The 26,632-nt window shown below is 36.2% G+C and overlaps 1 protein-coding gene across 1 annotated transcript in view; it reads left to right on the forward strand.

Annotated features, from left to right (window-relative positions):
- Positions 1–26,632, forward strand: part of PIK3C2G (phosphatidylinositol-4-phosphate 3-kinase catalytic subunit type 2 gamma) — a 268,815-nt gene that overhangs the window by 199,632 nt on the left and 42,551 nt on the right. Inside the window, exons 26-29 of the mRNA XM_014451731.2 lie at positions 7,438–7,547; positions 19,031–19,220; positions 19,703–19,824; positions 23,693–23,801. Coding sequence (XP_014307217.1) covers positions 7,438–7,547; positions 19,031–19,220; positions 19,703–19,824; positions 23,693–23,801 — 531 coding nt within the window. The remainder of the gene's footprint in view (positions 1–7,437; positions 7,548–19,030; positions 19,221–19,702; positions 19,825–23,692; positions 23,802–26,632) is intronic.

A 26,632-nucleotide genomic window follows, 5' to 3' on the forward strand; every position in this document is an offset into this window, starting at 1 on the left:
TTGCCTGTTTTTCAGATTAGAAAGTGAGGGTCAAAAATGTGGGGTGACTTGCTAGCAATTCAACTAGAGCAGCAGTGGGCAAACTACGGCCCGCGGGCCAGATCCGGCCCATTTGAAATGAATAAAACTAAAAAAAAAAAAAGACCATACCCTTTTATGTAATGATGTTTACTTTGAATTTATATTAGTTCACACAAACACTCCATCCATGCTTTTGTTCCGGCCCTCCAGTCCAGTTTAAGAACCCATTGTGGCCCTCGAGTCAAAAAGTTTGCTAGCAATTCAACTAGAGCATGCTACATTTAGTAGTATATATTGGGTCTGCTGAGTCATGGTCCTATATGCTCTCTGCTGACCAAAGGGGAAAATTTAATGTTTTATTCCACTATCCAATACAAAGAGATGATGATCATGTATGCAGGGTGAGAGGGGAGAGATCTATTAAAATATCTTCTTGGAAAGAAATGTAGTGATTCATTTGGTCACATACATACACACTAGGTGTAAGAGAAATACACCTTTGGAAATCAGTATGATGTTCGGAGTCAGTGAGATTATCAAAAAAATAGAGGCCCGGTGCATGAAATTTGTGCACTGGGCAGTGGGGAGGGGTCCCTCAGCCCAGCCTGCACCCTCTTGCAGTCCAGGACCCCTCGCTCCTTACTGCCCCCCTGCTTGCTGCTCCTTACCACTCGGCTCGCTGCTCCTTAGTGCTGCCGCAGAGGTGGGAGAGGCTCCTGCCACCACTGTCACTGCCCTCGCCAGCCATCAGCCAGGTTTCTGGTTGAGCGGCGCTTCCCCTGTGGGAGCACACTGACCACCAGGGGGCAGCTCCTGCATTGAGCATCTGTCCCCTGGTGGTCAGTGTGCATCATAGTGACCAGTCGTTCTGGTTGTTCCGCCCTAACGGTGGCTTAAGCTTTTATTATACAGATAACTGGTTTAGTCCAACTGCTTGAGTGTGGACCCATGAACCAGGAGTTCACCAGTTTGATTCCCATACAGAGCACATGCCCAGGTTGCTAGCTCCATCTCCAGTTGGGGGTGTGCTGGAAGCAGCCAATCAAGGTTTCTCATTGATGTTTCTATCTCTTTATCCCTCTCCTTTCCTTTCTCTCTAAAATCAATTTTTAAAAAACCATGTTAAAACAAAAACTGGTTTAGAGGCTTCAGCTGACAATAATTGTACTTGATGTTATTAAAAGCAAAAACTTGGTAACCAGGTCTTCCTGTGTTTGGATCCTAGTTTGGTATTTTACTGGCTACATTCTTCGGAGTATATTACTTAACTTCGGTAAAACTCTGTTTTTCCATCTATTAATGAAGATAATAGCATCTACCTTTTAGATGTAGGATTGATGAATGCACACCTAATAGCAAATGCTTTGCATGAACACCATGCTAAGATCTTTATGTGTATTAATTGATTACATTTCATAATAACCCTAATAGATAATTAATATAAAGCATTTAGCGCAGCATCTGCCATATAGTAGGGTTCAGTTAATTTATTATACTAGACCCTTGTTCATCTATAAGAGTACTATCCAATACAGTATCTTCTAGTCACATGTGGTGATTTAAATTTAATTTGTATTGAATAAATTTTAAATTCAGCTTCTTAGTCTCACTAGCCACATTTCAAGTGCTCAATAGCACTCCAGTGGACACACATGGTTAGTAGCACCACATTGAACAGCACAGCTATAAAACATTGCCATCACTGCAGAAAAGTTGTTAGGTAATACTGAACAAATGTTGACCTTATTGTAATGAATATTTTACTTGGATCCTTGTTTTAACTTTAAAATAACATATGTACCTTACTTCTCTTTTGTCTTGAAAAAGGAGAATTTCTAAAAATATTATAAACATGTAGCCCTACAAACAGACATTGGTTCCTTCATATGTAAATTGGATATATAAGGTTCTGTCCATCTCCAGAATCTTCAAGTTGGCTTTCCAATAGTAATCAGTGACTCATAGGGGTAGGTTTGTATTTTATCTCCCAATTCTATTAGGCCATATTGTAATCATGAGATGCCTTATGGTTCATAATCTGTGTTTATACCACAAAGGAAATTATACAAGGACTGAGTCTGTGACCTTGACTCCACTTACATAAAAAATATTCAGGTGGGATCTACTCTAATATCTACCTGGGCTCTGACAGGCTCTAACTCATGCATCCATGAGTTCTTGAGTATTTACTATATGCCAGAAATTGGGGAGGATACATTATCATATGAAACCCAGTTAGACTTAAAATTTTCAATTTATTAAGGAAGATAAAGTTCATGTACACAGTAACCGAACTTTTCTAAATGCCCATGATGCTGTAAATAACTACATACAAGAGTAAGTAGCATACTAACTACTACTTGAACCAGTCACAGACATTTCAAATTAAACCCAAAGCAGAAAAGCACAAATAGAGTTTACGCTGTTTCTCAGGAGACACTAAAATTATGCTGAATGATAATAAGTGAGCACACTAATGTGAAAGAACGGCTTTTTGAAAAAAATCGATTCAGAAAACTATCAGTGAACTTTTTTCTCTTATTTAGTAAGCTTTTCTGCCTACCTAAAAAGAAAACTGCTAGCATGAGTCATAATACATTAAATAATCATTAAATTATAGAGTTAATGTAATCTTATTTCATTTAAAATGTAGATGTATGTTATTTTAACCAAGTATTTTAAAAATTCTCATAATATACTATTAAAATCAGATGTTGAAGGTTTCTGGTATATAATATATCCAAGAAAATCTCTCCATGTTTTAATTACTCAAGTCTTGACTTTGAGACTAAGGAAGAAAATTTGCAGTGAAAAATACTAATTCAGATTAAGCATATAATCTTAGATTTAGGCTGTCACAGTGTTTGAAACAGAGATCAGAGGCAATGTGAACCAATTAGACCAATGAACAAATATATATATATGTAAAACAACAGTGTGTTATTCCCTCTGCTCTGGTCATTTACCTCTCAATTTTCTTCTTTTCAGGTTTCACATGGCATTCTGTATATACTCAAAGCATTAGTAAAGGTTTCAGGGCCACACTTGCCATACTATAGCTTCTTATAATAAAAACTAATTTAAATTTATGAAAGATTATTTTCTACCTATGTGGGTAATCTACAGTTCCCTCAATTCTCTCTCAAACTGACTCTTGATGTGTAAACTTCTCTAAAAAGAACTCATTGGACCACACCATGACACAGATATAATTTGAGAAATACTTGATATGAGTCATAAGTTCTACCTTCCATGAATGATCAATAGCCAGAACTATGAACACAAGCATGTGGTAAGTCCACTATAGAGTTAATGGCTCATACTCGGTAGGAAGCAGCATGTTTCCAGATATCCACAGTCCTTCATATTTACTCCTGAGAAAATTGGGGGAAAAATAATCCATGAAATCTCCATCTTGCTGAAAAGCACATCTGCAGGAGACTCAAGAGTGTCGCTGGCTGAATTCACTAACATAAAATTCTGTATTTCATCAGCTTTCCTCTCATTAAAAAATCAATACCAGCTATTTGGAAGGTTCCCAAAGAACATAGGGACCATTCACCCATTTTAAGATGTTTTTCACACTCATTATTATGTCAGATATTTCCCAGCAGAAATCTTTCTGACTTCTCTTTGTGGTGGTAAGACTGCTGGCTTCCTGAAGCACAGCTATCAAAATAGATGTGGATTTAGTAGGAGAACAGAAGTAGAAACGTGTTTAATGTCCCTATCCTTTAAAAAGGAACTTATCTGTTCATTACTTGTACTATCCACCCTTTCCCTTTCCTATAGTTGCAATTGAAGTCATTCCCCTTGTGATCTATGCTAGGAGACACTTGAACTACATCTCTGAGGGTCAGAGAACAGACATGGCTAAATGGGCTCAGGTCTGAGGCAATCCTTACTCAGATGTACAGATTCACAGCACTTGAAGCTTCCTCTCTAAGGAATGGAGACCATCAACAAAGCCTCAATCAGCACTTGCTACCTTTAATCAGCTACATGACAAGGAGAGAGCTGGGGTTCTGATTTTAAGCTGGCTGCAGTTCACATTCATGTGGTGTGTGTGTGTGTGTGTGTGTGTGTGTGTGTGTGTGTGCTGGCAGAAGAAGGAGTAAGCATAGGGTCTACTTCCCAAGGAAATGTTTGACAGAGTCCTAAGCAAGTAGGTGTAAATTCACGGTATCTATGGAAACTAGAAAACAATTCAGATCTAGGAAAGAAGTATTTTCTCAGCAAATGGACAATCACAGTGTGATAAGGGGGGAAATTGCCTCAATAAGTACACAGATGTCTCTAGAACTCAAAGTACAGAACTGATAAGATAAAGCCTAATCTAGACTCTTGTTGCTTTTGAGAACATATCTCCCTAGGGGTGATTTTAAGCTTAGTAGTCGAATGTTGGACTTCTTATAGGTTTTCAATGCTAATAGGGTCAGGTATTTTTTATTAATTCATTCACTTATACATGCATTCATTATTTCAGACATTCATTAAGTTCTAACTATTTACAAAGCTCATGCTAGGCATAGATGATTCAACATTGAATAAAAATCCAGTGCCTGTTCTCAAAGAACTTAAAATATAATATGAAAAACATATACATGAACAAAATATAGTAACATCTTGGCAGCCATAAGTCCTGTGGAAGTGGTGGGACCAAGATATGATTATAGTACAAAGAAAGCAGTAATTATATCTTATTAAGAGGCTCTATGGAGCTTCAAGGATGAAGAAGCATTTATCTGAGTCTTTAGAAAGGATTTCAATAGACAAGGAGGAAGAGGAAAGAAATTCTGGCTGAAATTCTATCTAATAAAAGAGTAATTAACCATCACTCCGTGACAAATATGGTGGTGCCCATAGTGGCCGGGGCGGGACACTGGCAGCATCACCCCAGCAATGTGAGCCCAGTGTCTGTGCCCCGGCCACGCAGAGGGAGGAAAGGGGAGGGGCCCCGGGGCTAGGTATGCTGAAGGACCCCCCCCCTCCCGGTGCATGAATTTCATGCACAGGGCCTCCAGTAAAAATATAAGTACATGTGAAGGCTTAAAGAGCATGGGCATAACATGTGTTGGAAAAGGAAGAAATCAAGTGTACCATCTGTGATACAGATGAAGAGCTATGTGGACAAGAAGAGTGAAGTGACAGATCACAGTGAGATTATGAAAGACATTTACAACAAAAAATGTATTTTGGACTTTAATATATAAACACCTGAGAACCTGGAAGTTTCTTTGTTTTTTGATGAAGGGAATACCATCATATAGCTTATATTTCAAGAAGATAACTGGGAAGTTGTGTAATTAGAGAGAGGGTTGGCGAACTAGAAAAAGGCTATTCAAGTTCTCTAAGCAAATGAAGATGAGGAGCTGAACTAGGGCGGTAATTGCAATGGAAAGGCAGATGAATACAAGAGACTGTTGAGGCAGTTTTTATAGAATTAAGTAATTGACACTGGAAACTGGGAGGAAGAAGGAATCAAAGCAAATATGAATTTTCTGGTAGATGGACAGTAGTGGAAGTAAAAATGGAGATATAAAACAGGAAGAGGAGGAAGAGTTTATAGGAGAAGAGAATTTATTCAAATTTAATCATGGATTTGAGATGTTTGATTATCCATGAGAAGAGGCATTGACAACTTTGCAGGACCCCCTAATCCATTTTCATGGTTCCAATTACTATATACATGCTGCTGACTCCCAAATCTATATTTAGTGCTCTATGGTTTAGGCCTCATCCAGCCTTTCAAATATATCCAATCAATCACCCAGGTTTCTCAATTCTACTTATATTTAAAATCCAATAACTTCTCTTCCTGCCTAAACAATCTCCTAATCCAGCTTCTTATTTGACCTCATTAAATCTATTTTTCAAAAATAACAACAATGATCTCTCCAAAATACAATTCAAGTATTTTATTGCCCATGTAAAAACAGTAAAAGAGCTATCTCTTGCCTTTAGGATAAAGCACAAAATCTTTTATATTGCTAAAACATCCTACCCTACTTGCCTTTTCAGCCCAATCTCTTGTCACTCACCCCCAGGACACCCTCTGTTCTAGAAAGCTATAATGGATTTCTTTCTGTAAACAAATGGAAGATATCTTGCTCTCCTCTGCACATCTATATATGTTGTTCCCTTTATTTTTAGGATTAACAGCATTGCTCTTAACTTCCCACAACTATAAAAGTGCCTCTATTCCAGAGCAGGAAATAATTTCTCATCTTAGTCATAGAGGTACTGATGACATCATTCCTCTTTTTTATTTTTTTGCAAAGTTCACATTTATTTCACAAAGATCTATTTTTTTTTCTCCTAGAGTTTTGCCTATGACTCTAGAGAATATTATCCCTTCAGTCTACACTACAACATAAACAACGTAAAACAACCTTTTCTAAAGGTTGGCAGAAAAATGCCTGAGCCTTTGTACAATTATGCCTTTGATTATTTCAGTGCTTTAATAATCTTTAATAAATGCAATTACCACTTAACTAGAGAAAATTGTGCTCTGGTAGCCTGAGTCATAGAGTCGTGGAAGAACAAAAAATAAGAACCAGAGTCATGAGTTTCACACTCTGTGTGTTTACAGCCATTTGACCCGGACACTTCAATTACAGTTTGGGGGGAATTAAGTTTTTCTTCTTTAAAACTGGCACTGTAATATATTTTTTTGTAACAATGTATAATGTATAAAGCTTTTGTTGTTGTTAATCCTTGCCCCAAGATATTTTTTCATTGATTTTAGGGAGAATGGAAGAGAGAGTGAAAGACAGAGAATCAATTGGTTGCCTCCTGCATGAGCAAGGAGCCTGCAACCAAGGTACGTGCCTTGACTGGAATTGAACCTGTGACCCTTTGGTCCACAGGCTGATGCTCTATCCGCTGAGCCAAACCAGCTTGAGTTAAAGCTCTTTTTTATTCATTAGCTCGTTGATTCTCCCAGAATATGTTGAGTATATCTGTATATACTTTTAAAATGAGAAAATGAAGGTTCAAAGAGGTTAATAGACTTTCTCAAGATCATTCAGATTTTAAATGGTGGGTTCAGAATTTCTGCTGTACCATACTGAATATGCCTCTTCTACAAGAAGATAAGTAGTGATAACTAATTCTATCATGCTTACTTCAATGGTTTATGATAAGCTTAAATTATTAATCTGCAAACACTTTGACAATTTTATTGATTTTTACTACTGTTATTGCTTCTACTACTAACAAGAGGTTAAAAAACAGGAACTTATACTTATTCATGGCTACAAACTGAAAGGCATTGCTATGTAAAGTTGTTTGTGTGTATTTGTAGAATTAACCAAGTAGTAAGCTTAACCTAACTTAACCAAGTAAGATTTTGTTTACATTTATTCTGAGATTTGTTTTTTGTTTTTGTTTTGTCTGTGTGTTTGTTTTGCCAAGATGCTACATGCAGGACTGCCAGAGCTAAGTGGAATCCAAGACTTGAAATATGTGTACAATAATCTTCGTCCACAAGACACAGATCTGGAAGCAACAAGCCATTTTACCAAGTAAGGCAAGCTGTGAATGCATAAGTGTGCATTTATGCGTACACACACATTTCACATTTGAGATGAATTTGGGGTGAACAGTCATTGGAATGAAGCTGTCATTTCTGAAACTAGCTTGTGACTTCTTTCCCAAGGGGGAGAAAAGAACAATGTGAATGTCTAGCACAAGGCGCTGGTAGAGTTTCTGTAGCATGCTATTGTTTGCTAACCAGACTCTTTATCTAACACATTACTCAGTAAGAGGTCACTAAAAAGACCAAGGACTGGCATAAATAAATTGGTTGTTCTACTTGAACTATGTCCAGAAAAACAATTTGGAAAAAGATTTATGGTGAGATATGGACTCACTACTTTCATCTTTAGACAATAGAGTGATGTATCATTGCTTGGACAGAGCAAGTATAGTGTTACAACTTACAAATAGTACCTCCTATCATTAAAAAAAGGAAATAAACTATATATTGGATGAAAAAAAGCTCTTTCGGGGCCATGATTAAAGCAAAAATGTAAATGTGCTTTATGTGTCAGCCAGAGTCCTGTCCTTCCACATCCCCCCATTTCATCTGACCCACCAGATCTGTAAAGAGCAGGATCTTAGATATGGGTGAGCTTGCCTAGGTTCACTCACCTCCCCTTTCCATTCAAGAGGACTTGAACTAATATGGAAAGTAGATCTGAAGCCAATAACCTCCTGGCAGTGAGCCAGTATATCAGCTCCTGCATATCTTCTGCCAGGCTAATTTTCTCGCTTTCAGATGTTATGTATTATGTTCTGTTAATTAAACTTCTTTTGAGAAATTTATGATGAAGCACTTTTCTCCATTGAATACTTAAAAGACGTCTAGTCATCTAAATTAGGGCATATGATTTCTTTGTTCATTTATTGTCTTTGACTTGTCATGTCCTACCTCTCATACTTTTGATGACCTTATAATGTAACTGTCTTCATGAAGGTTTATCCACCCCAACTCTATTATTACCAAATTAATCTTCTTCCCAGTAGATTACTTTTTCAATATACATTTGTGCCTGCTTTGCATATTTAACTCACATTTATGGCCTCATCAGAGAGGAGGAGGCTCAGGGATTGGATGAAAGAAGGTGAAGGGATTAAGCAAAAAAAAATCCTATATAATAAAGAGCTAATATGCTAATTAGACCTAACAGCAGAATGACCATCTGGACGACCTTCTGGATGAAGCAGGGGCTGCGAAGGCCGAGTCCCTTGTGTGTGTGTGTGTGTGTGTGGGCCTCTAGTATTATGTGTGTGTGTGTGTGTGTGTGTGTGTATAAAACATTACAATAGGAAAACATTATATATATAAATATTATATATAAAACATCACATAGATATAGACAACAGTGTGGTGGTAGCTAATAGCCAGAGGGAAAGGGGGTTTGGGAGTATGTGGAGCTGGGCAATGTTGGGTGGGGGGGGGGCAAAAGGAAAGGAAAGAGACTTTGGGGCAATGGGCTCACAATGCAGTGTGCATATGATGTTTTATTGAGTTGTACACTTGACATGTATATGGTTCTGTGAACCAATGTCACCCCCAATAAATTCAATTTTTAAAAAATTTAAAAACAATAATGGGGGCTTTAAATGACAAGATATAAATAAATGTTAAAAACTATGTACAGGTGTTTACTTTTCTATGTAAATAATATTATTTTAAGCTGCATTCTCTGACAGCACATAGATTTCTAAATTTATGGAGAAACTTGAAGTGTAGACATCAGTGAACATAATTTACCAAAAAAGAAACAAAGTTCTGTAATGTATCCAGCATTGGTCCTGGTGCTTCAAGGCTGTCATTAACTCTGCCTACTTATGAGAGCCCCAGTATATTTAAACTCCTCTCCTTTGTGTTCTGTAGGCTAAATGTGTTTTATGTCCCTGTTTATTCTGATATCACTACTCAGAAGATCAAAATAAGACAAGAAAACACACCCTCCCCCCTACCACCAAGCTCACAGGTCTGGGTCTTGAATGAGGACTAAGCCATCTGAGACAACATGTGTGGCTACCTGGAGTGTCTTAGTCCAGGCTGCAGTATTACCACTAAGAGGCTGCCATCCTTGACCCTGTTTGAGACTTGAAAGAAAGAAGTTTTTTCCTGCCTCTCCAAGGGCGTACTCTACTTACGAAAAATACAGGATCCTACCTCACTCCTGGATATTCACATTCTGGGTTAAGAGCTGATTATAAGAGCTTCAAAGGATGCTGTACTCTGTGTGGCATTAGGAACTGTATCACAGCTCTGGCCGGTGTGGCTTAGTTTGGTTGGGCATTATCCTGTGCACCAAAAGGTTGCAGGTTCGATTCTGTCAGAGTACATGCCCAAGAGAACATGCCCAAGTTTTGGGCTCGATTCCCACAGGGGCATGTAGGAGGCAGCCAATTGATCTGATTGATCTCTCTCTCTCTCTCTCTCTCTCTCTCTCTCTCTCTCTTCTTCCCTCCCTCCCTCCTTCCCTCTTCTTCCTCTCTCTCTAAAACAAAATCAATAAAAATTAAAAAAGAACTGTATCACAATTAAGGGCATTTAGAAAAAAATTAATATAAAATTGTTTTCCTGGCCACAAAGATTTTTCACATCATTGCCAACTCTTCTATTTGGTTCTCTTGCTTTTTTCTACTCCCCTTTCAGCTGGATGCTATTGATTAGAACCAAGAAATTCTCATGACTCAGTCCCTGCAAATTGATACTCTCATGTAATATCTCTGCTGGGCCCAGTGCTAGGCAACAAAGGCAACCATCCATTAAAATGATGTCCAAATGGGACATTTCAGAATTTTCAATCATCTCAAACCTCGGGTTAGTTGTCCTTAGAAACAGATAACCTATTTCACAGCCCAGACTGGGATCATTAAGCACAAGCTTCTCTGCCTACCTCCCCTCCCACATACAGATCATGCTTTTCACATCATCCATTTCCTCCTCCAAAAATGTGAGGGAAAATTTGCATGTTTTCCCAGTATTCCATTTGGCCTGCCAAATGGAATACTGGGAAAATTATGAGAGCCCCTGTATATTTAAACTCCTCTCCTTTGGGTTCTGATAGCCTAACCGTGTTTTATGTTTTGTGGTTTAGTAAGTATAATAACTTTTGTTCTTCAGCTGAAATTGAAAGTAATCTGAAGCAAAACAAAACTCCAATCCTCAAAAAATAAATAGCTTGCATTAGTGAGGTGTTTTGGTAGCAAGAACCAGGGATTTATCTGGTATCCCTGGGAAAAGGGATATATATGGATTCAAACTGTGACCTAATAAACACCAGAAACCAGTAGGGTCTGGCTAGTATCTAATGGAAAAAGAGATCTTTCACTCTGCTTATCTCTGCCTATCATAGACTAACTCTCTTTGTCCATTGGCCAACATTCTCTAGTATAAATTCAAGAAAGAGGGACAATGTCATTGACTTAACTAGTTACTTTTGTCCCTATTGGACAAGGTTCTTCATGAAAAGCTATCATGGATTCTCTTTCCTATCCACACTCCTATCAGGGGCCATTCCTTCACACACAAAGAAAACCCCAACAACCAAGAGCTTCTTCTCTGAACTTTGAGCTTTAGAGAGAATAGTCTTCATTATAAGGGGCCACTGGGCAGAGCAGGCACAGTGACTGTCCCAATAGGTACAACTGTGAAGCCGTTGGAAATGTCAGTGACAATCAGAGCGAGTGTCCCCAGTCTCCACATCACAAAGAAGCCAGAGCTAGATATGCAGACAGAATGCCAGAAATCCCCAGTGTTCCCTCATTCCTCCTTATGTATTCGGCATGGATACAGAGTGAGACAAGACTATGTTCCAATGTCTCAAAACATAGTTCACTGCCTTCCTATCTGGTTTCTCTTCAAGACTGAGAGAGTATGGGACCGAGATGCAACTCCCAAAGTTCTTTTATCATTAAATGTTCTTAATGCTTTTTTAGTACTTTGCAAATTGTCATCTCATGGGTTATTGTATTTCTACAAATAAAGGTCAAAATTTTCCTTTGCCGTATCTTAACCATTGATACCTATAGAAATAAAGGCTCACAAGAAAAAAAAAAGAAAATCAAAAGCAGAACCTAGCAGAATTAGCCATCATGTTGTCCAACTTTCCCCAAATTAGAAAAGACGACTCAAAGAAAAATGCAAAGTGAAATTTCTCCTTTCATTGTGAAAGTCTCCCATTTTTTAAATGTAATTATAAAAACTAATCTGAACTAAACTGACTTGTTAAAGTAATTTTTGCAGGTATAACAGCTTTTATAGGCCTGTACTTCCTAAATTGTGTGGACCAGTCACAATCACTACAATGTTTGAAAACTTCATTGCTATTGTAAATTTCTGCAATAAGAGAATCTCTATTTTTGAATTCTATAAGTTACACTGAGAATTTGCCTAATTTTCCTAAATATCAAGTCAGGATACACCTTAGCTGCAAAATATATATATTTTGAACTCTTTGGAAGACTATCAGTCTAAGGTTAAAAGCATTTGAAAAGTTTAATGTACCCATCAAGAGTACCAGAAATCATCAGCTTAAGAGATAAATAGTCCAAATAGTACTGTTTCACAGCAGCTGTTAGCCCCCAACAGCTACGTGCATCACTCAGTCCTCACTGCTATGCCTGGTCCTGTTCAGTGCGCCAAAGTGCTATATCCCAATTTAACAAGCAATGAGACTACAATAATTCACTATTTAAAAATACATATTTATATGTTGAAGGTTTTTGTTAGCTTAATTATAGCACCATTTATCAGTATTGATTTTTCTATATTATTGCATGTTAAGATTTTTTTCTTGCTTTGCATACAATTTTATTTTAATATCACCCATAAAATAAACTGGCTTTGGGAGGGGAGGATAGTAACTTGGAATGTCACATTGCTGACACATTACTTATGCATAATAAGACCAGTCCATCAGCCTTTGCTTAGTCCATTTATTCCAGTTTCTTTGATTTGGCCACGTTTTATAAGGAATCTCCGTAAGAAATAGTTAAGGAATTACTTATTCATAGTCAAGGCCATGGAGCCTGGAACTCTTTTTTTATTTAATGTCTTTATTGATTAAGGTATTACATATGTGTCCTTATTTCCCATTGCCCCCCCACACCCCCACTCATGCCCTCACCCCCCTGTTGTCTGTGTCCATTGGTTATGCTTATATGCATGCATACAAATCCTTTGGTTGATCTCTCCCCCTTACCCCCACCCTCCCCTACCTTCCCTCTGAGGTTTGTTTGATGGTCTGATCGATGCTTCTCTGTCTCTGGATCTGTTTTTGTTCATCAGTTTATGTTGTTCATTATATTCCATAAATGAGTGAGATCATGTGATATTTATCTTTCTCTGACTGGCTTATTTCACTTAGCTAAGATTTGGAGCCTGGAACTCTTGTTTGTCAGCAGAGTTAGGCACCTGTGATGACATTTACATGAGATTTGCTGACCTCTAGATGAATTCTGAAGACTTAAAACGTAACTGGGAAAACAGGAAAGATTGTGTGTTTTTTGAAGGCAAGTGCTAACTATGAAACAAGAGGAAAGAAAAAAAATGAAAGAAAGAAAAATAATTCTAAAGTTGTTTCTTCTTAATCCCTATCTAATATCTCTTTTGTAGGATTTCAGGAGAGTTTACCTCATTTCAGTTTTCACAGAACCATAATTGGTATATTTGTTTTCCCTCTATCCCTCTACATGTAGTTTGCTATCTTTGGGGTTCTCACATCTTTATTTCTTTACTTAACTGGTAGTAACATTTCTGAAATAATATTTGCATATTATTATTCTATTTTCAATGCTTTTCCTATGTTACTTCATTTGATCTTATCAACAATCCTGGTGGATGGCATGGTTTAGTCATCAATGGTGTTTTATAGGTGAAACAATTGATTCTCCTGAAGGCTAAATGAGTTTCTTGATATCACAAGCAGAACTAATAAGTGAGCTCAGAGGGAACAAAATTGATTTCTTGCATAATGGATGTTCCTCCCTGGACCCAGCTAACTCAGACAGAAAAAAGAAAAATCCTGCATATGTAACTCTGAATGCTCTGGTAATCTCAGATAAATATAAAAGTTCATTAACTTTAGTGTCCTTAGACTAGTTGAAGGAATGTTGTAAGAAAATGTCTAAGTGCTTGTAGCTATGTTTCTTAAATTAGGGCTCCCTGCCATCAAAGCACAAGGATTAACATGAGATATCATGTTTTAGTATTTATTTTCTTTTAACCTTTTTGTTTTAACCTTTTAACCTTTATCAAATTTTGTGTTCGTATATGCATACATACACATTACATATGCAACAAAAATTATTAATTGCTTTCTTTTCCATGATAATCTTGAATTTTTAAAAATAAAAGTGCATAGAGAAGGACATTTTTTAAAATCATGTACCCAGAATTGATCATTCATTGAGGAATGGTAGTTTTTTTTTTTTTTTGGTTAAAAAATATGGGTTTAACTACTTATTGGTCCAGAAGGCGAAGAAGAAACTTTCCTCTACTCTCAAGGTTCTTTTGGCTGGTCTAATACTCAAATAAGCGTGATGGATTGACAAGAGAAAATAACTAAATTTAATCACATGCATGAGAGAGTCAGAGACAGAAAGGGAAGTGGAGGTACATGTGGCATCTGAGCTAAGGATGAGGTAATGCACCTTGAGGCAGAAGGTAATTGCTGGAAGAGCACATGTTCAGTACTTATTAGTTTACCCTCCAATATAAATAGGTTAAAAAGTCGTTTCTGGTTTTAACTCTTATCATGTGCCAGGCTCCTAATTTAAATTATTCTACTTAAGAGGGGAGCAGAAGTTACTCCTGAGCCCACAGAGTCTTAGTTGTCTTCAATTCACAATCATCTGTGTAACACTGGGGCACATCTTCAGGTGGCTCCTTCTGACCCCCACAATAAATTTGTAACAAAATAGGAATTACCTTTAAAATATATATATATATATATGTATATATATATATATATATATTGATTTCAAAGCAGAAGAGAGAGAGAGAGAGAGAGAGAGAGAGAGAGAGAGAGAGAGAAACATCAATGATGGGAGAGAATCATGGATCAGCTACCTCCTGCACACCCTACCCAGGCATGTGCCCTGACTGGGAATCTAACTGTGACCTCCTGGTCAATGCTCAACCACTGACCCACACAAGCCAGGCAAATAGGAATTATCTTGACTGCATACTTTTAGGCTTAAGCGGGAGAAAGTACTGTTCTAACATTTTATAGATTATAAATACAACATTAAACTGTGAATTTTCTTCATTAAATAAAAGAAATTGTGATGCAGCTTTTTAATTCATTGTCAGAGCCAGATACTCAGTCAGTAATGCCCCAAAAAGAAAAAAAAAGTAATGTGTTTATCACACATGACAAATCCCTGCAATGAAAATGAAGTTTGAGAATTATATGAAAAAAATGTGCTCATGGGGAGCGAGTCACTTCCATTTATATATGAAAGCAATATGGTAACAGAGGAATATTCTTATGCAAATTTCTTCACAAAAAAATCTTTTGAGCAATATTCCCCTGAAACTATTACAGAGACTGACCAGTAAAACAGGCATTCCATCAAACTGCCTGAGAACCTTCACTCAATCGCCGTTCAACAGCCATTAAGGGCATTTTTTCTCAATGGTTATTCTGACTGATTCAGGAAGCAGTGAAAAACTTTTGGCATTTCTAGTCACGTATTAACAGAAATGTGAGTTCAAAAATATTATAATATTTCATCTACAAAAAATGAAGTCTGCCTAGATGCTGAACTAGACATCAAAGCTGCAGGATTCAACTCAGTTTTCTGAATTGAGGGATAATTATTGAACTACACTGAGACTGATCAAATCCATTACCCATTGACACTCACATAACTAAGGAAACCTGCTACTAGCAGGTGCTTCTAATGGTAAATTTAAGATATTTATATCATATAAAAAGGTGCATATGTTATGAATCAGATAAACATGAGTTGGAATTTTTGGTTACTACTTCCTGGATGATGTCACCTTTGGTATGCATTTCATCTCTCTTGGTCTTTCTTATCTATTATTAAAATAATTACACTTTCCTCTAAGAATGAAAGATTAACATAAGGCATTGTGTGCAGCCCTGCCAAAGGATACACACTCCCTCGGGGCAGAAATCTGAATTCTTTTCTTCACATCTATGCCCCAGCCCAGAACACAGTGCCTAGCAGGGAGTTAGAAGCATTTCTCAAGACTGCCTAGAGCTTTCCCCTAGGAATTTAAGAATTGGATCCCTCCAGCTGCTGCTTTGGATCTGCAATACATGGATAATCCAAAGCATAATCCTGTTGATGCTGCAGTTAAACAAAATAAACCAAAAAGCTGTCACCTCACAGAGGCCTGAAACCTACTGCTCTCAGGGCACTGGTACCAACTTGAGTCATGTGTAATAGAACTGTTTGATTTGACCTATTAATCTGCCACCTGAGAGATGGGAGATGGATTTAGGTGAGAGTCTGTTCTAAAACTCTATAGGCTTATCATAATGGTTTATCCTTCACCTCCATTCTTCCTATGTCTTAACTGTTGGGCAGTGTGTGAATACGGCATGAACATAGTTGAGATTTTGCGAGGGTGAATACACCAGAACTTAAGATTTCTGGTTCATAGGCCTATCTTCATAAGAAAGGAGCATATGCTATCACCTGAGAGCTTTTCACCCTAACACATAAAATATATATATGTTCAGTAAGTATTTGTTGAATGAATGAATGAATGAATGAAAGGTAGAGTCTCCATAAGTCATGATTAATAGTATACTTCTACTTTATTATCTTCATGTCTTTGCCAATAAAGAAAAAAACAAATGTTATATACTGTACTATATTTCCATAAATTCAAAGAACACTTTTAGAAACAATGAACACTGTGGAAATGAATAATGATTAGAGTCATATTTTAACTTCCTTAGCAAATTTTGACCTCGATTGATGATAATGGAAAAATTTGGAATTTACTCAAAAAGTCTAATACTAGAACAAGATAAATGGGCTTGAAGTTTTATAAAAGTGAGGGGACAATTATTAAACATTAGTGAACTACACTGCTAACATTGAGGACATGGCAGATTAGTTGTAAAACAGGTATTGCAACTTTGATAGAAGCCTACCCAGAAAAGTAGTGCTTGACTACAGGTAACATCCATTTCTCTTAGAAAATCTTAACAAATATAGAATATAAAGAAACTTAGATAGACATCATACTTTTAAAAGTGAAAAATTGTAGGCATTCCCATTAATGTCAGGAAAAAAATAATGCCTTCTATATTGGTAGTAAAGTTCTATATTTAGGCTTTGTTATATTGTTATTTTCCATTTGAATAACACAACAAATATAGCAATTCCAAAGAATTAACAAACAAAAAAACGGGATAACAAGAGTTCAGTGAAATAAGTGGCTATAAGGTAAACATTCAAGACTCAGTAGTGAAAATAGAAAATTAAAGGAAAAACATTATATGATCATTTCAATAGATTCAGAAAAATGCAATTAATAAAATTTAGAATCACTCATTTTGAAAAGCTCTCTAGAAATAGAAAGGAATGTCCATAACCTACAACTAAAAATTTACAAAAAACATTATATTTAATGGTACAACATTGAAAATGTTTCCTTCATAATCAGGAACAAACTTTGCTGCCACCACTTCTATTTACCATTGAACTAGATGTTTTAGCAGTACAAAGGGTGACAAAAAACTTCCTTCATTACTTGCAGATTACATGACTGAGTTCATTTAAATTTCAAAAGAATAAAAAGATATATTGTTAGAATTAATGAGTTAAAATTTTACTCATAGTATCAAATATTAGTTAAAATAAAATTTTAAAATTTAAGAAATCTTCTGAAAAATCAAAAGACAAAATTACAATTGAGAGACACAGTGCATATTCAGAAAAATTACCTATAATAACCAAACTAAAACATATCTTAGAAAAACTACTGGACTTCAAAGAAAAAGAAACCTTTTTAAGCCTCTAGGCAAAAAGAGGGAGTTCTTTATAAGGGAAAAAAGCTCAGCATGTCATCAGAGTTTTGGATAGCAATTCTTTATTCCAGAAGAAAATAGAATAATATTTTGATGACACTCAAAACAATAAAGTGTAAGCCAAAAATGTTGTATTTAGCCGAATTGATTTTCAAGTATAAAGGCCCAGAGACAAATGATTATTAACACCCAAAACTCAGAAACTTGTAACCTTGGGCATTCCTGAAGGATTTATGAGAATTAGCTTCAGATAGTCAAGATGACTGAGAGATATGGACATACGGACTGGTAGAGAGTTTAAGATTTAATGCTATTTAGAAGAGAGACTGCATAATATGTATAGTAGAAATACTACTGTATGTTGTAAATACAATAGCACTAAAAAAATGAAAGTGGAATAGGAAGCACATATGAAATGTAGAATAAGAAAAAAAAAAGAAAAGTAGAATGATCATACTGTTTGTTTTATAGTATTACCTGGGATAATCAGGACAACACTGTAAATTAGATACTGGAGAGGGGTACAAAGGAGATAAAGGATATTACATAAAGATATTTGTTATACCATTAGAATGCAGTTGCAAAGTTGCAAAGTTTCGGAAATTATAACATCAACGCAATTTCTGTAAGAAGCAGAAACAGCCCTAGCCGACTTGGCTCAGTGGATAGAGCGTCAGCCTGCGGATCGATGGGTCCCAGGTTCGATTCTGGCCAAGGGCACATGCCTGGGTTGCGGGCTCCATCCCCAGTAGGGGGTGTGCAGGAGGCAGCCGGTCAATGATTCTCTCTCATCATTGATGTTTCTATCTCTCTCTCCTTCTCCCTTCCTCTCTGAAATCAATAAAGAAATATATTTAAAAAAAAGAAGAAGAAACATTCCAAAACAAACCAAAAAGACCAGAGAATGAAAAACATTTCATATAAAATACTTGTATATTAGGTATAGTATAATAGTATGCAACTTTTTGTAAAATGGTTGAAAAAATTCACAAATACATACAAAATTAAAATGATACAAGTTAAACTGTAATTTTTAAACTTTTTTAAATATAAGGGGAAGGAAGGAAAAACATAGAGAGTGCAGGATAGATGCTGGCTTCTTGAAATATATATTTTTTGTAGATTTAACTTCTGGAGCTATGTAAATATTTTGAATAATTCTAAAGTAAAATTAAATTTTAAATTATCATCTTTAAAATAGAAAAAAATATAAAATAAGTCAAAATACAAGTTTATAATCACAGTTTTATATTTCACTATGAGAGTTTATTTTATATCTGCTAACAACTCGAAATGTGAACTTGAAGTTTACAAAAACAAAAGGTTTAATAGCTGGGCTCCAAATACAAATTGTTGGTTCTTGACTTTTTCCTCCACATCTAACAAACACAAGGAAACAAATCATAAGTGAAATGAGTCCATTCAAGGGACTGTAACCCATTATCTTTTGTTTTTTATTTCTCTAGGAAAATAAAGGAAAGTCTGGAGTGTTTCCCTGTTAAGTTGAATAACTTGATCCACACGCTGGCACAAATGACAGCCATAAGCCCTGCCAAGTGTACTTCACAGAACTTTCCCCGGGAATCCTGTTTGCCGAGTGCAACCAGGTCAATTCAAAGAGCGGCAATTTTAAGGTTCAGCAACAGGACTAGTCCTGTAAGTCTCAAGTCTGTCATCTTGACTTAAATATCATTTGCCTTCACCTCAGACTCCCCTTCACTATGCTACACATCCTTCCTTAAACCATGATGTTTGCTTTTACTATGCAAATGCAAAATCAATTTCATTTTGAGCAGAAGTGCCACCAAAGAGGATGTTCTAAGGACAAATCATAACAACCAGAGCTATTAGAAGAGAACCATCAAAGAAAACAGATCCTGCCCATGGTAGAATATGAAACAAGAGCTGATTGAAGTGTCTGCAAGAAGAGCAGAAATTGGGTGTCTGTTCCCAGCACATTAGATGATTATTATACACTGTGTTTATATGTAATTTTGCCATTACAAATTGCATCTCTCAACTTTTGTGATGATTTTTTATGCACAAAGATTCCTGCTTTGTTTAGTGGCATGCAGTCAGATTTAGAAGGTATCACAGGTTGATATTGCTGTCTTTTGATTTTTGTCTATTTTTTGCAGCTGTATCTAATCCAGGTGACACACAATAACAACGAAACAAGCCTGACAGAAAAATCGTTTGAACAGTTTTCAAAACTTCACAGCCAACTTCAGAAGCAGTTTGCATCACTGACTCTCCCAGAGTAAGGCACTGTCCTCCACAGTGTGTGCCTTCAGTACTTGTCCTTGAAAATACGGGAAAATGATGGTTATGGGAGTTCCTATTTGTAAGCAATACAGGAGCAAAGTCTGTATTGCTCTCAGTCAAAAAAGTATGTCTCATAAAACAGAACAAGGTTTTCAATTTTCTGTCTGCTTCCAGCCATTGATTTTGTAGACAGAAAAATTGAGAACTAATTACCTTTTTTATCAGTTATTAAGAAAATTGTTTTTTTTTTTAATTTTATCTTCTGGGGTTTTTCTCTAAAATTAAAATTAAAAATTTAGAACTAAATTGGTCTACTCTTACAATAAGTAACTGCAATATATAGCTCTGATATATTTACTTGCTGTTCCAGAAGAAATTAAAATTTTAATATAGTAAAATCTTTCATAGAAAATTTAATATAGTAAATTTTAATATCATAGAATTTATTAAAATCAACTCACTTTGTTATCATTGTTGGCTTCGATTTGCACTATCTAAATTTAATTTGTTGCGATGTTCATTTTGATGCAACTGTGAAAACTATTGCTTCAATTCATGTTTTATTGGAAAAAACATTAAATGTAAGCCAACTAAAAATATAATGAAAATAATTTCTGTCCCAAAAAACTTTCTAAAATTTAACATAACTAGCCAAACTTAGGTCATAGACTTCAGTGTACAACAAAAGTGTATCTTGACTTTTAAAAGGTGAACTTCCAGAAAGTATGATATTGGCACTTAGGTAAACCAAATGCAATTTCATCTAGACTCAAATTTTTAACTAAATGGTCCTTTAACAACGTGAATGGTCTTACCTGCCCTGACATACTTTGTGCATATGTATTTTTAGTAGGCTTTCAAGGTTGAATCCATTTTCAAAATATAAAGGTAAGCAGAGATACCAGTGGATGGACAGATAGTGTGCACTATTGACAACTGAGTAGTTCACTGTTGGGGTCCAGCCCCAGCAGGTCCAGGGGTTCCCAAAGGTGTGGACAGAGCCAGTGAAGAAGGAATGACACCGAGACAGCATTCAGTTGATCAGCAGTCTAGCCAGGTTCTAGCCAGGTTCTAGCCAGGTTCTCCAGCCAGGTTCTCTATTTATTGTCCTGTTACATCTGTATTTATACCATTTGATTTTAATCCTATCCATTCTATTCCAAATCTCCATTCTAAGGTCACTACTCTATTGTTCTGTGGCTACAAGGAAGTAACTGAAGGAAATTATCCTAAGTAAAGATTATGTATCTTAAGCATTATTGTTCGTAGTTAAGGTGATTAACTACCTACCTGGCACTTAGTTAAAGGGTTTTACTGATTTATTCCCTTCCTTAATCCTGTTAATCCCTAACTCCAGGGAAAAATCCCCACCTGGGGAAACAACCTTTCTCGGAGAGGTGACCTTGGTTAAAACACATAGTGCTAAGAAGGGGAGCAAACGTATTAAGAACATATGCCATATACTCCAGGTCCTTTGAAACATATGCTGTGCAGATGTTTCTTCCTTGCAGCGACTGTGTCACGCAGCAAGGATGGATCGGCTTCCGGCAGTTCACATACTTGTAGATGTCACAGAAATTTTGAAATACAGATGCTTTAAATATCAGGAAGTCAACAAAATTAGAGTTAGAGCACATTCAAGAGACTGGGAGGAAAGGAATGTGGCTGTGGAAACTTTTCAAAGTAACATCAGCTTTAAGAATTATTCCCCCTTCCCAAAAAATAATCTAATAAAATAACTGAGAAAGAAGAGATGCTGGCAAAATTTCTGATTGGCTGCACATATTAAATTCAACATCAGTAGCTGCCATCATACCCTACTAAGAAATGATAAGTTAATTCATGTTGAAGAGCTTTCCTTTTTGGTCTCAAAAACTTCTCTGTCCTACTTTCGTATCTTTCCAATACATATTAGCATAACTTGTAAAACCTTAAAAGTGGTAATAATCTCTTTATATGAACCTCTTCTCAATTTTCAGCTTTAGTTAGGATTTGGCTTTGCTCAACAACTACTGCCTGACAATGGTACTTAAATTGATGTTGAAACTATTCAAGCACTGTGTGGAGGGGAGGGAGATTTAGTCCTATGTGCCCTGAACTATATCTGTATGCTAACAGTCCCAAAGGAGCTAAGGGTTACAGCAATGCATGTAAATTAAGGATGAGGGCAAGATGTCCTCTGACTTCTAAATTCACTCAGAGAAACCGCATGAGAATGAAGTAAACCTGATCTGGAAAGTATAATGAGAAATTTAGAATTGTGAGGAATAAAATTCAAATCGCTCACAGCATGCAATGGGGATCTTCACATTGGGCTATGTGTACCTCTGGGCTCCTTCTAAGAGTACAAGGGCTTGGAAATCTTTCTCAAAAGTGAACGGTCTTCTTTAAAATTACTCTGCTGGAGAAGGGCTGATTCCCACTCCCTCTTCTACCTTCACCAATCATCCAAAATCTTATTTGGGTACATTATCCTGGGCAGTAAAATAACTCTCTGGGGTCAAATACAGAGCAAATCAAAATACTGGTGTTGGTAGTGAGAAAATAAATTATCCTAATAACCAGGTATCCAATCTGTTTGCAAGTGAAGAGTTCTCTGATCTTTGGTCTGAACAAAATTAAGGGAGGAAATTAGGTCACTGTCAGATAAAAGATCATAAAAAATAATTTTAAGAACTGAATTATATGTTATATTTAGCATATAACTGAAAAGTATCTCAAGTGAATATTACTATAGCTGAATTCCTCAATTCTCATGTACTTTGTACACAGATTTTTTTTAGTACATATATCTATCAAAACATCAACAAAGGCATAGAATTGATGTTGAACTCCATTTTATTCTAGCAATAAGGAAAATTTGTCCTCAGATATACAAATTATTATTTAAAACCAACCCAATATGTCTATCAAATGCATATCTATATCTTGGTTACTTGTGTATGGCACTATTTTTCATAACAAATCAGGACAAACATGTTTAATACTTTAAGCTTTCAAACTGCAAGTGACCTTTAAGAAATAGGAAAATTACTTAAATACACAAACATGTTGTTTTGGGCTTCCCTGACATTTCCAACAAGAGGCAGTGGATGGGGTGGCCTGAAGTTGTCACATACTTCTGTGTGTTTGCTGACAGTGCTTCACTATCCTCCAGTCTCCTTTCCCCAGGAAAAGGTCATATCAAAGTAGAATTAAGAAGGAGGCAGAGCAAGACTGCAATTGGAGGAAGCTGCTAGATAGTTCCTAAAATGATTATATTTAATCCTCAAAATTCATTGCCAAACGCTAACTATTAACAGGTCATCCCATCCAATAGTTGGGCTTGATCCTATCTAACCCATGGAGGTAAATCATCAGACAGTAGGGAGGAAATTCTGCAAGTCAGACTCCTGGGGAAAGTGATACTTTGTTCCAAAAGGCTCAGACCAGAAGGAAGCATACGTCACTTGCTAAGAGTTTAATTTAGTTCCTGTAGCAGTGTCTCCAGTGAACCCAGAAGAAACATTGCAATCTGACCTTCTTGAAAAATTATGAATCATTAGCTTTAGAAAACATTTATTAAGCCCCCACATGTGTTTAAGGGACAAAATGTGTGGTCTGCCATAAATACAGTCAGAAGGAACAGATATATTAGTTTAGTATGCTAAATTAAATTAGTATTAATATTAGTGACAATTAAAATACCACAAGTGACCACAGCCATGTTAATGAAACTCTCAGTGTCAATCATGTGATTTACAGAAAAATATTTTCATTGGCCATAATCCCATCTGATGTAGCTCTAGTTTCACAAACAATCCTAAAATGAAGAGGCCAATTTTCGAACTAATGAATGTACAATTTTTTTTCTTTTAAAACAGGTTCCCTCATTGGTGGCATTTACCTTTTACAGATTCAGATCATAAAAGATTCAGAGATCTAAATCACTACATGGAACAGATATTAACAGGATCATATGAGATTGCGAACGTATGTTACAATTTAATTTTATACTTTTGCATAAAATATCAACTATTACTGGAAATATTTTATTATGCATTATGGTAATATTCTGTTAGTCCTTCAAGAAACATGCATGTCTTATATGTGGAAAATCTCTGAAACAGTAAACTGTGGAACAGCAAAAAAGGTATAGCACGTTGGCCTCAAATAACTTGAACTAATATGTGATTAGTGAACTATCAGTGCTGCTAGGTGCCCTAGCACTCTAGAGAATTAAGAATTACTTATTTTCTCTTCTTTACTTTTTATTGAATTTATTGGGGGTAACAATGGTCAATAAAATTATACAGGTTTCAACTGTACAATTCTATAATGCATCATCTGCACATTGCACTGTGAGCTCACCATCCAAAGTCTAGTCTCCTCTTATCACTGTTCATCCCCCTTCACCCTCTCCTACCTCCCCCCACCTCTCTTTCCCTCTGCTAATCACCACACTGTTGTCTGTCTATGAGGCTTTTTTTACCACCTTTTTCACCCAGCCTCCCTCCCTGCTCCGCTCTGTCAGAGGTTTCAGGGAGAAGATGAGGTTTCAGGGAGAAGAGAACATCTGAGCAATGCTTTTAACAGCAGATAGTATTTAAAAGAGCTGACTTAGGTGCCAGAATGGTGTGGCTCAGTGGTTGAGCATGGACCTATGAACAAGGAGGTCACAGTTACATTCCCAGTCAGAGGGTTAGGCACATGCCTGGGTTGCGGGCTCAATCCCCAGTGAGGGATGTGCAGAAGGCAGCCGATCAATAATTCTCTCTCATCATTGATGTTTCTATCTCTCTCTCCCTCTCATTTCCTCTCTGAAATCAATAAAAAAATATATTTAAAATATAAAAATAAATAAATAAAAGAGTTGGCATAGCGAAGTGTTTCCCTAGGAAATAGGAAAGGTCATGAGTGAGGGGGGAGAAGAAAGGCATTGTATTAGATTCTATTGCTGCTATGATAAATTACCACAAATTAGGTAGCTTAAAACTACACATATCTTTTTTTTTTCAATTCTTAAGGTCAAAGTCCAAAAAAATGGGTTTTATAGGACTAAACTCATGTTAGAGGACTGGTTCTTTCTGCAGGCACTAGAAAAAAAATCCATTTCCTTGGCTTTTCAGCTTCCAGAGACTGCCTCATTCCTTGACTTGTACCCTTTCCAGCCATGGCACCTTCTGACCTCTGCTTCTGTCACCACCTCTCCTTTGACTGCCTATGGCCCTCCTTGTGGTCATCCAGGATAATCTCACCATTTTGATCTGCTTAATTTCATTTTAACTGCAACGTGCCTTTTGCCATGTAAGGTAACATGTTCACAGGTTCTGGAGATTCAAATGTGGGCATCTTTGGAGAGCCATCATTCTCTCACAGGGACATAGGAAAAAGGGCAAGGATACAATTCAGCTGGACCTCAGCATTCTCGCGAGGAAGCTGTGAGAGGAAGGTTAAAACCAATAAGGAGGTCAAAGCCAGGTTGTCAAGACATAAAGCTAAGCCTTAGAGTGAGGGACTAAAAACAATAAAAAAAATAGCAATGTCCCTCATGACTCTGGGAGATTCTGGGCCTCCTCATTGGACTGGGACGATCTTCTTTTTATTTTTATTTTTTAGCATTCAATTTTTCTATTGAATTACTTGATATTATTTTGTTTTATTTATAGTATTTCATTACATATTCTGGATAGATGCCTTACATTAGTTAAATATGTTGCAACAATTTTCTTTCACTCTGTGTCGTGTGCCTTCATTCTCTTTATTATGTTTTCTGGTGAACAGAAACTCTTAATTTTAATTTAGTAAAATGTGTCAGTATTCTTCCTTAGAGTTAGAAGAATATACCGTACCTCTGTGTCATAAGCACAGCTTCCTATATTATTTTCTAGAAGCCTTGCTGTTGTTTTTCTTTCACATTTAAAACTACATCTATCTGAAGTAGACTTTGGTGCATGGTATAAGATACGAATCACCTTATTTTTTCCATGTAGATTTTTAATTGTTCCAGCACTGTTGAAAGACTGCCCTTTTCTTACTGTTCTGCAGTGCTATCTTTGTAATAATTTAAATATTTATGTATGTGTCCACTTCAGAGCTGTATATTCTACACCAATGATCTTTGTCTATCCTTGTGCCAACAGTCTTAATTACTGTAGCTTTATAATAAGTCTTGATATCTAGCAAAGTAAGTCCTTCTATTTTATTCTTATTCTTAAGTAGTTAGTATTTTAGCTCTTCCGGAACTTTCACATTTCCATGTACAATTTAAATTATCTTGTTAACTTCATGCAAAAACCAACTGGGATTTTTGTTGAAATTTCATCCTTATAGTTTCCAATCCATTATATTGTACTTATTTACAGCTTTAAAATTGCTTTCTCAATAATAGATTTATTGTTCTGTGCACATATCTTAAAAATATTTTGTTATACCAGATGTCTTACAGTACCTATTAAATATTGTTTCTCTATTTTTTATTAGAATTTAGATACAACTGATTTTGTATGTTGACATTTTATCCAACAACCTTACAAACTTCACCTTTAATTATAAAAATTTATCTGTATTTTTTTAATTTTCCACTTATAATCATATTATCTACTAATAACAAAAGTCTTGTTATTTCTTTTCCATATTTATATAATCCTATTTTTGTTTCTTGCTATTTAGTACTCTCGAGAGCCTCCAATATATATTGAAGAGGTGATGGTGGATATGCTTGTGTTATTCCATCACCTAATATTTAGAAGTATCTAATATTTCCTCATTAAGTATGTGGGTTTTGTAGGTACATTTACTATTTTAAGAAATTTTTATTCCTA

This window comes from Myotis lucifugus, unplaced genomic scaffold, assembly GCF_000147115.1.
Source record: "Myotis lucifugus unplaced genomic scaffold, Myoluc2.0 scaffold_10, whole genome shotgun sequence".
NCBI classification, from domain to species: domain Eukaryota; kingdom Metazoa; phylum Chordata; class Mammalia; order Chiroptera; family Vespertilionidae; genus Myotis; species Myotis lucifugus.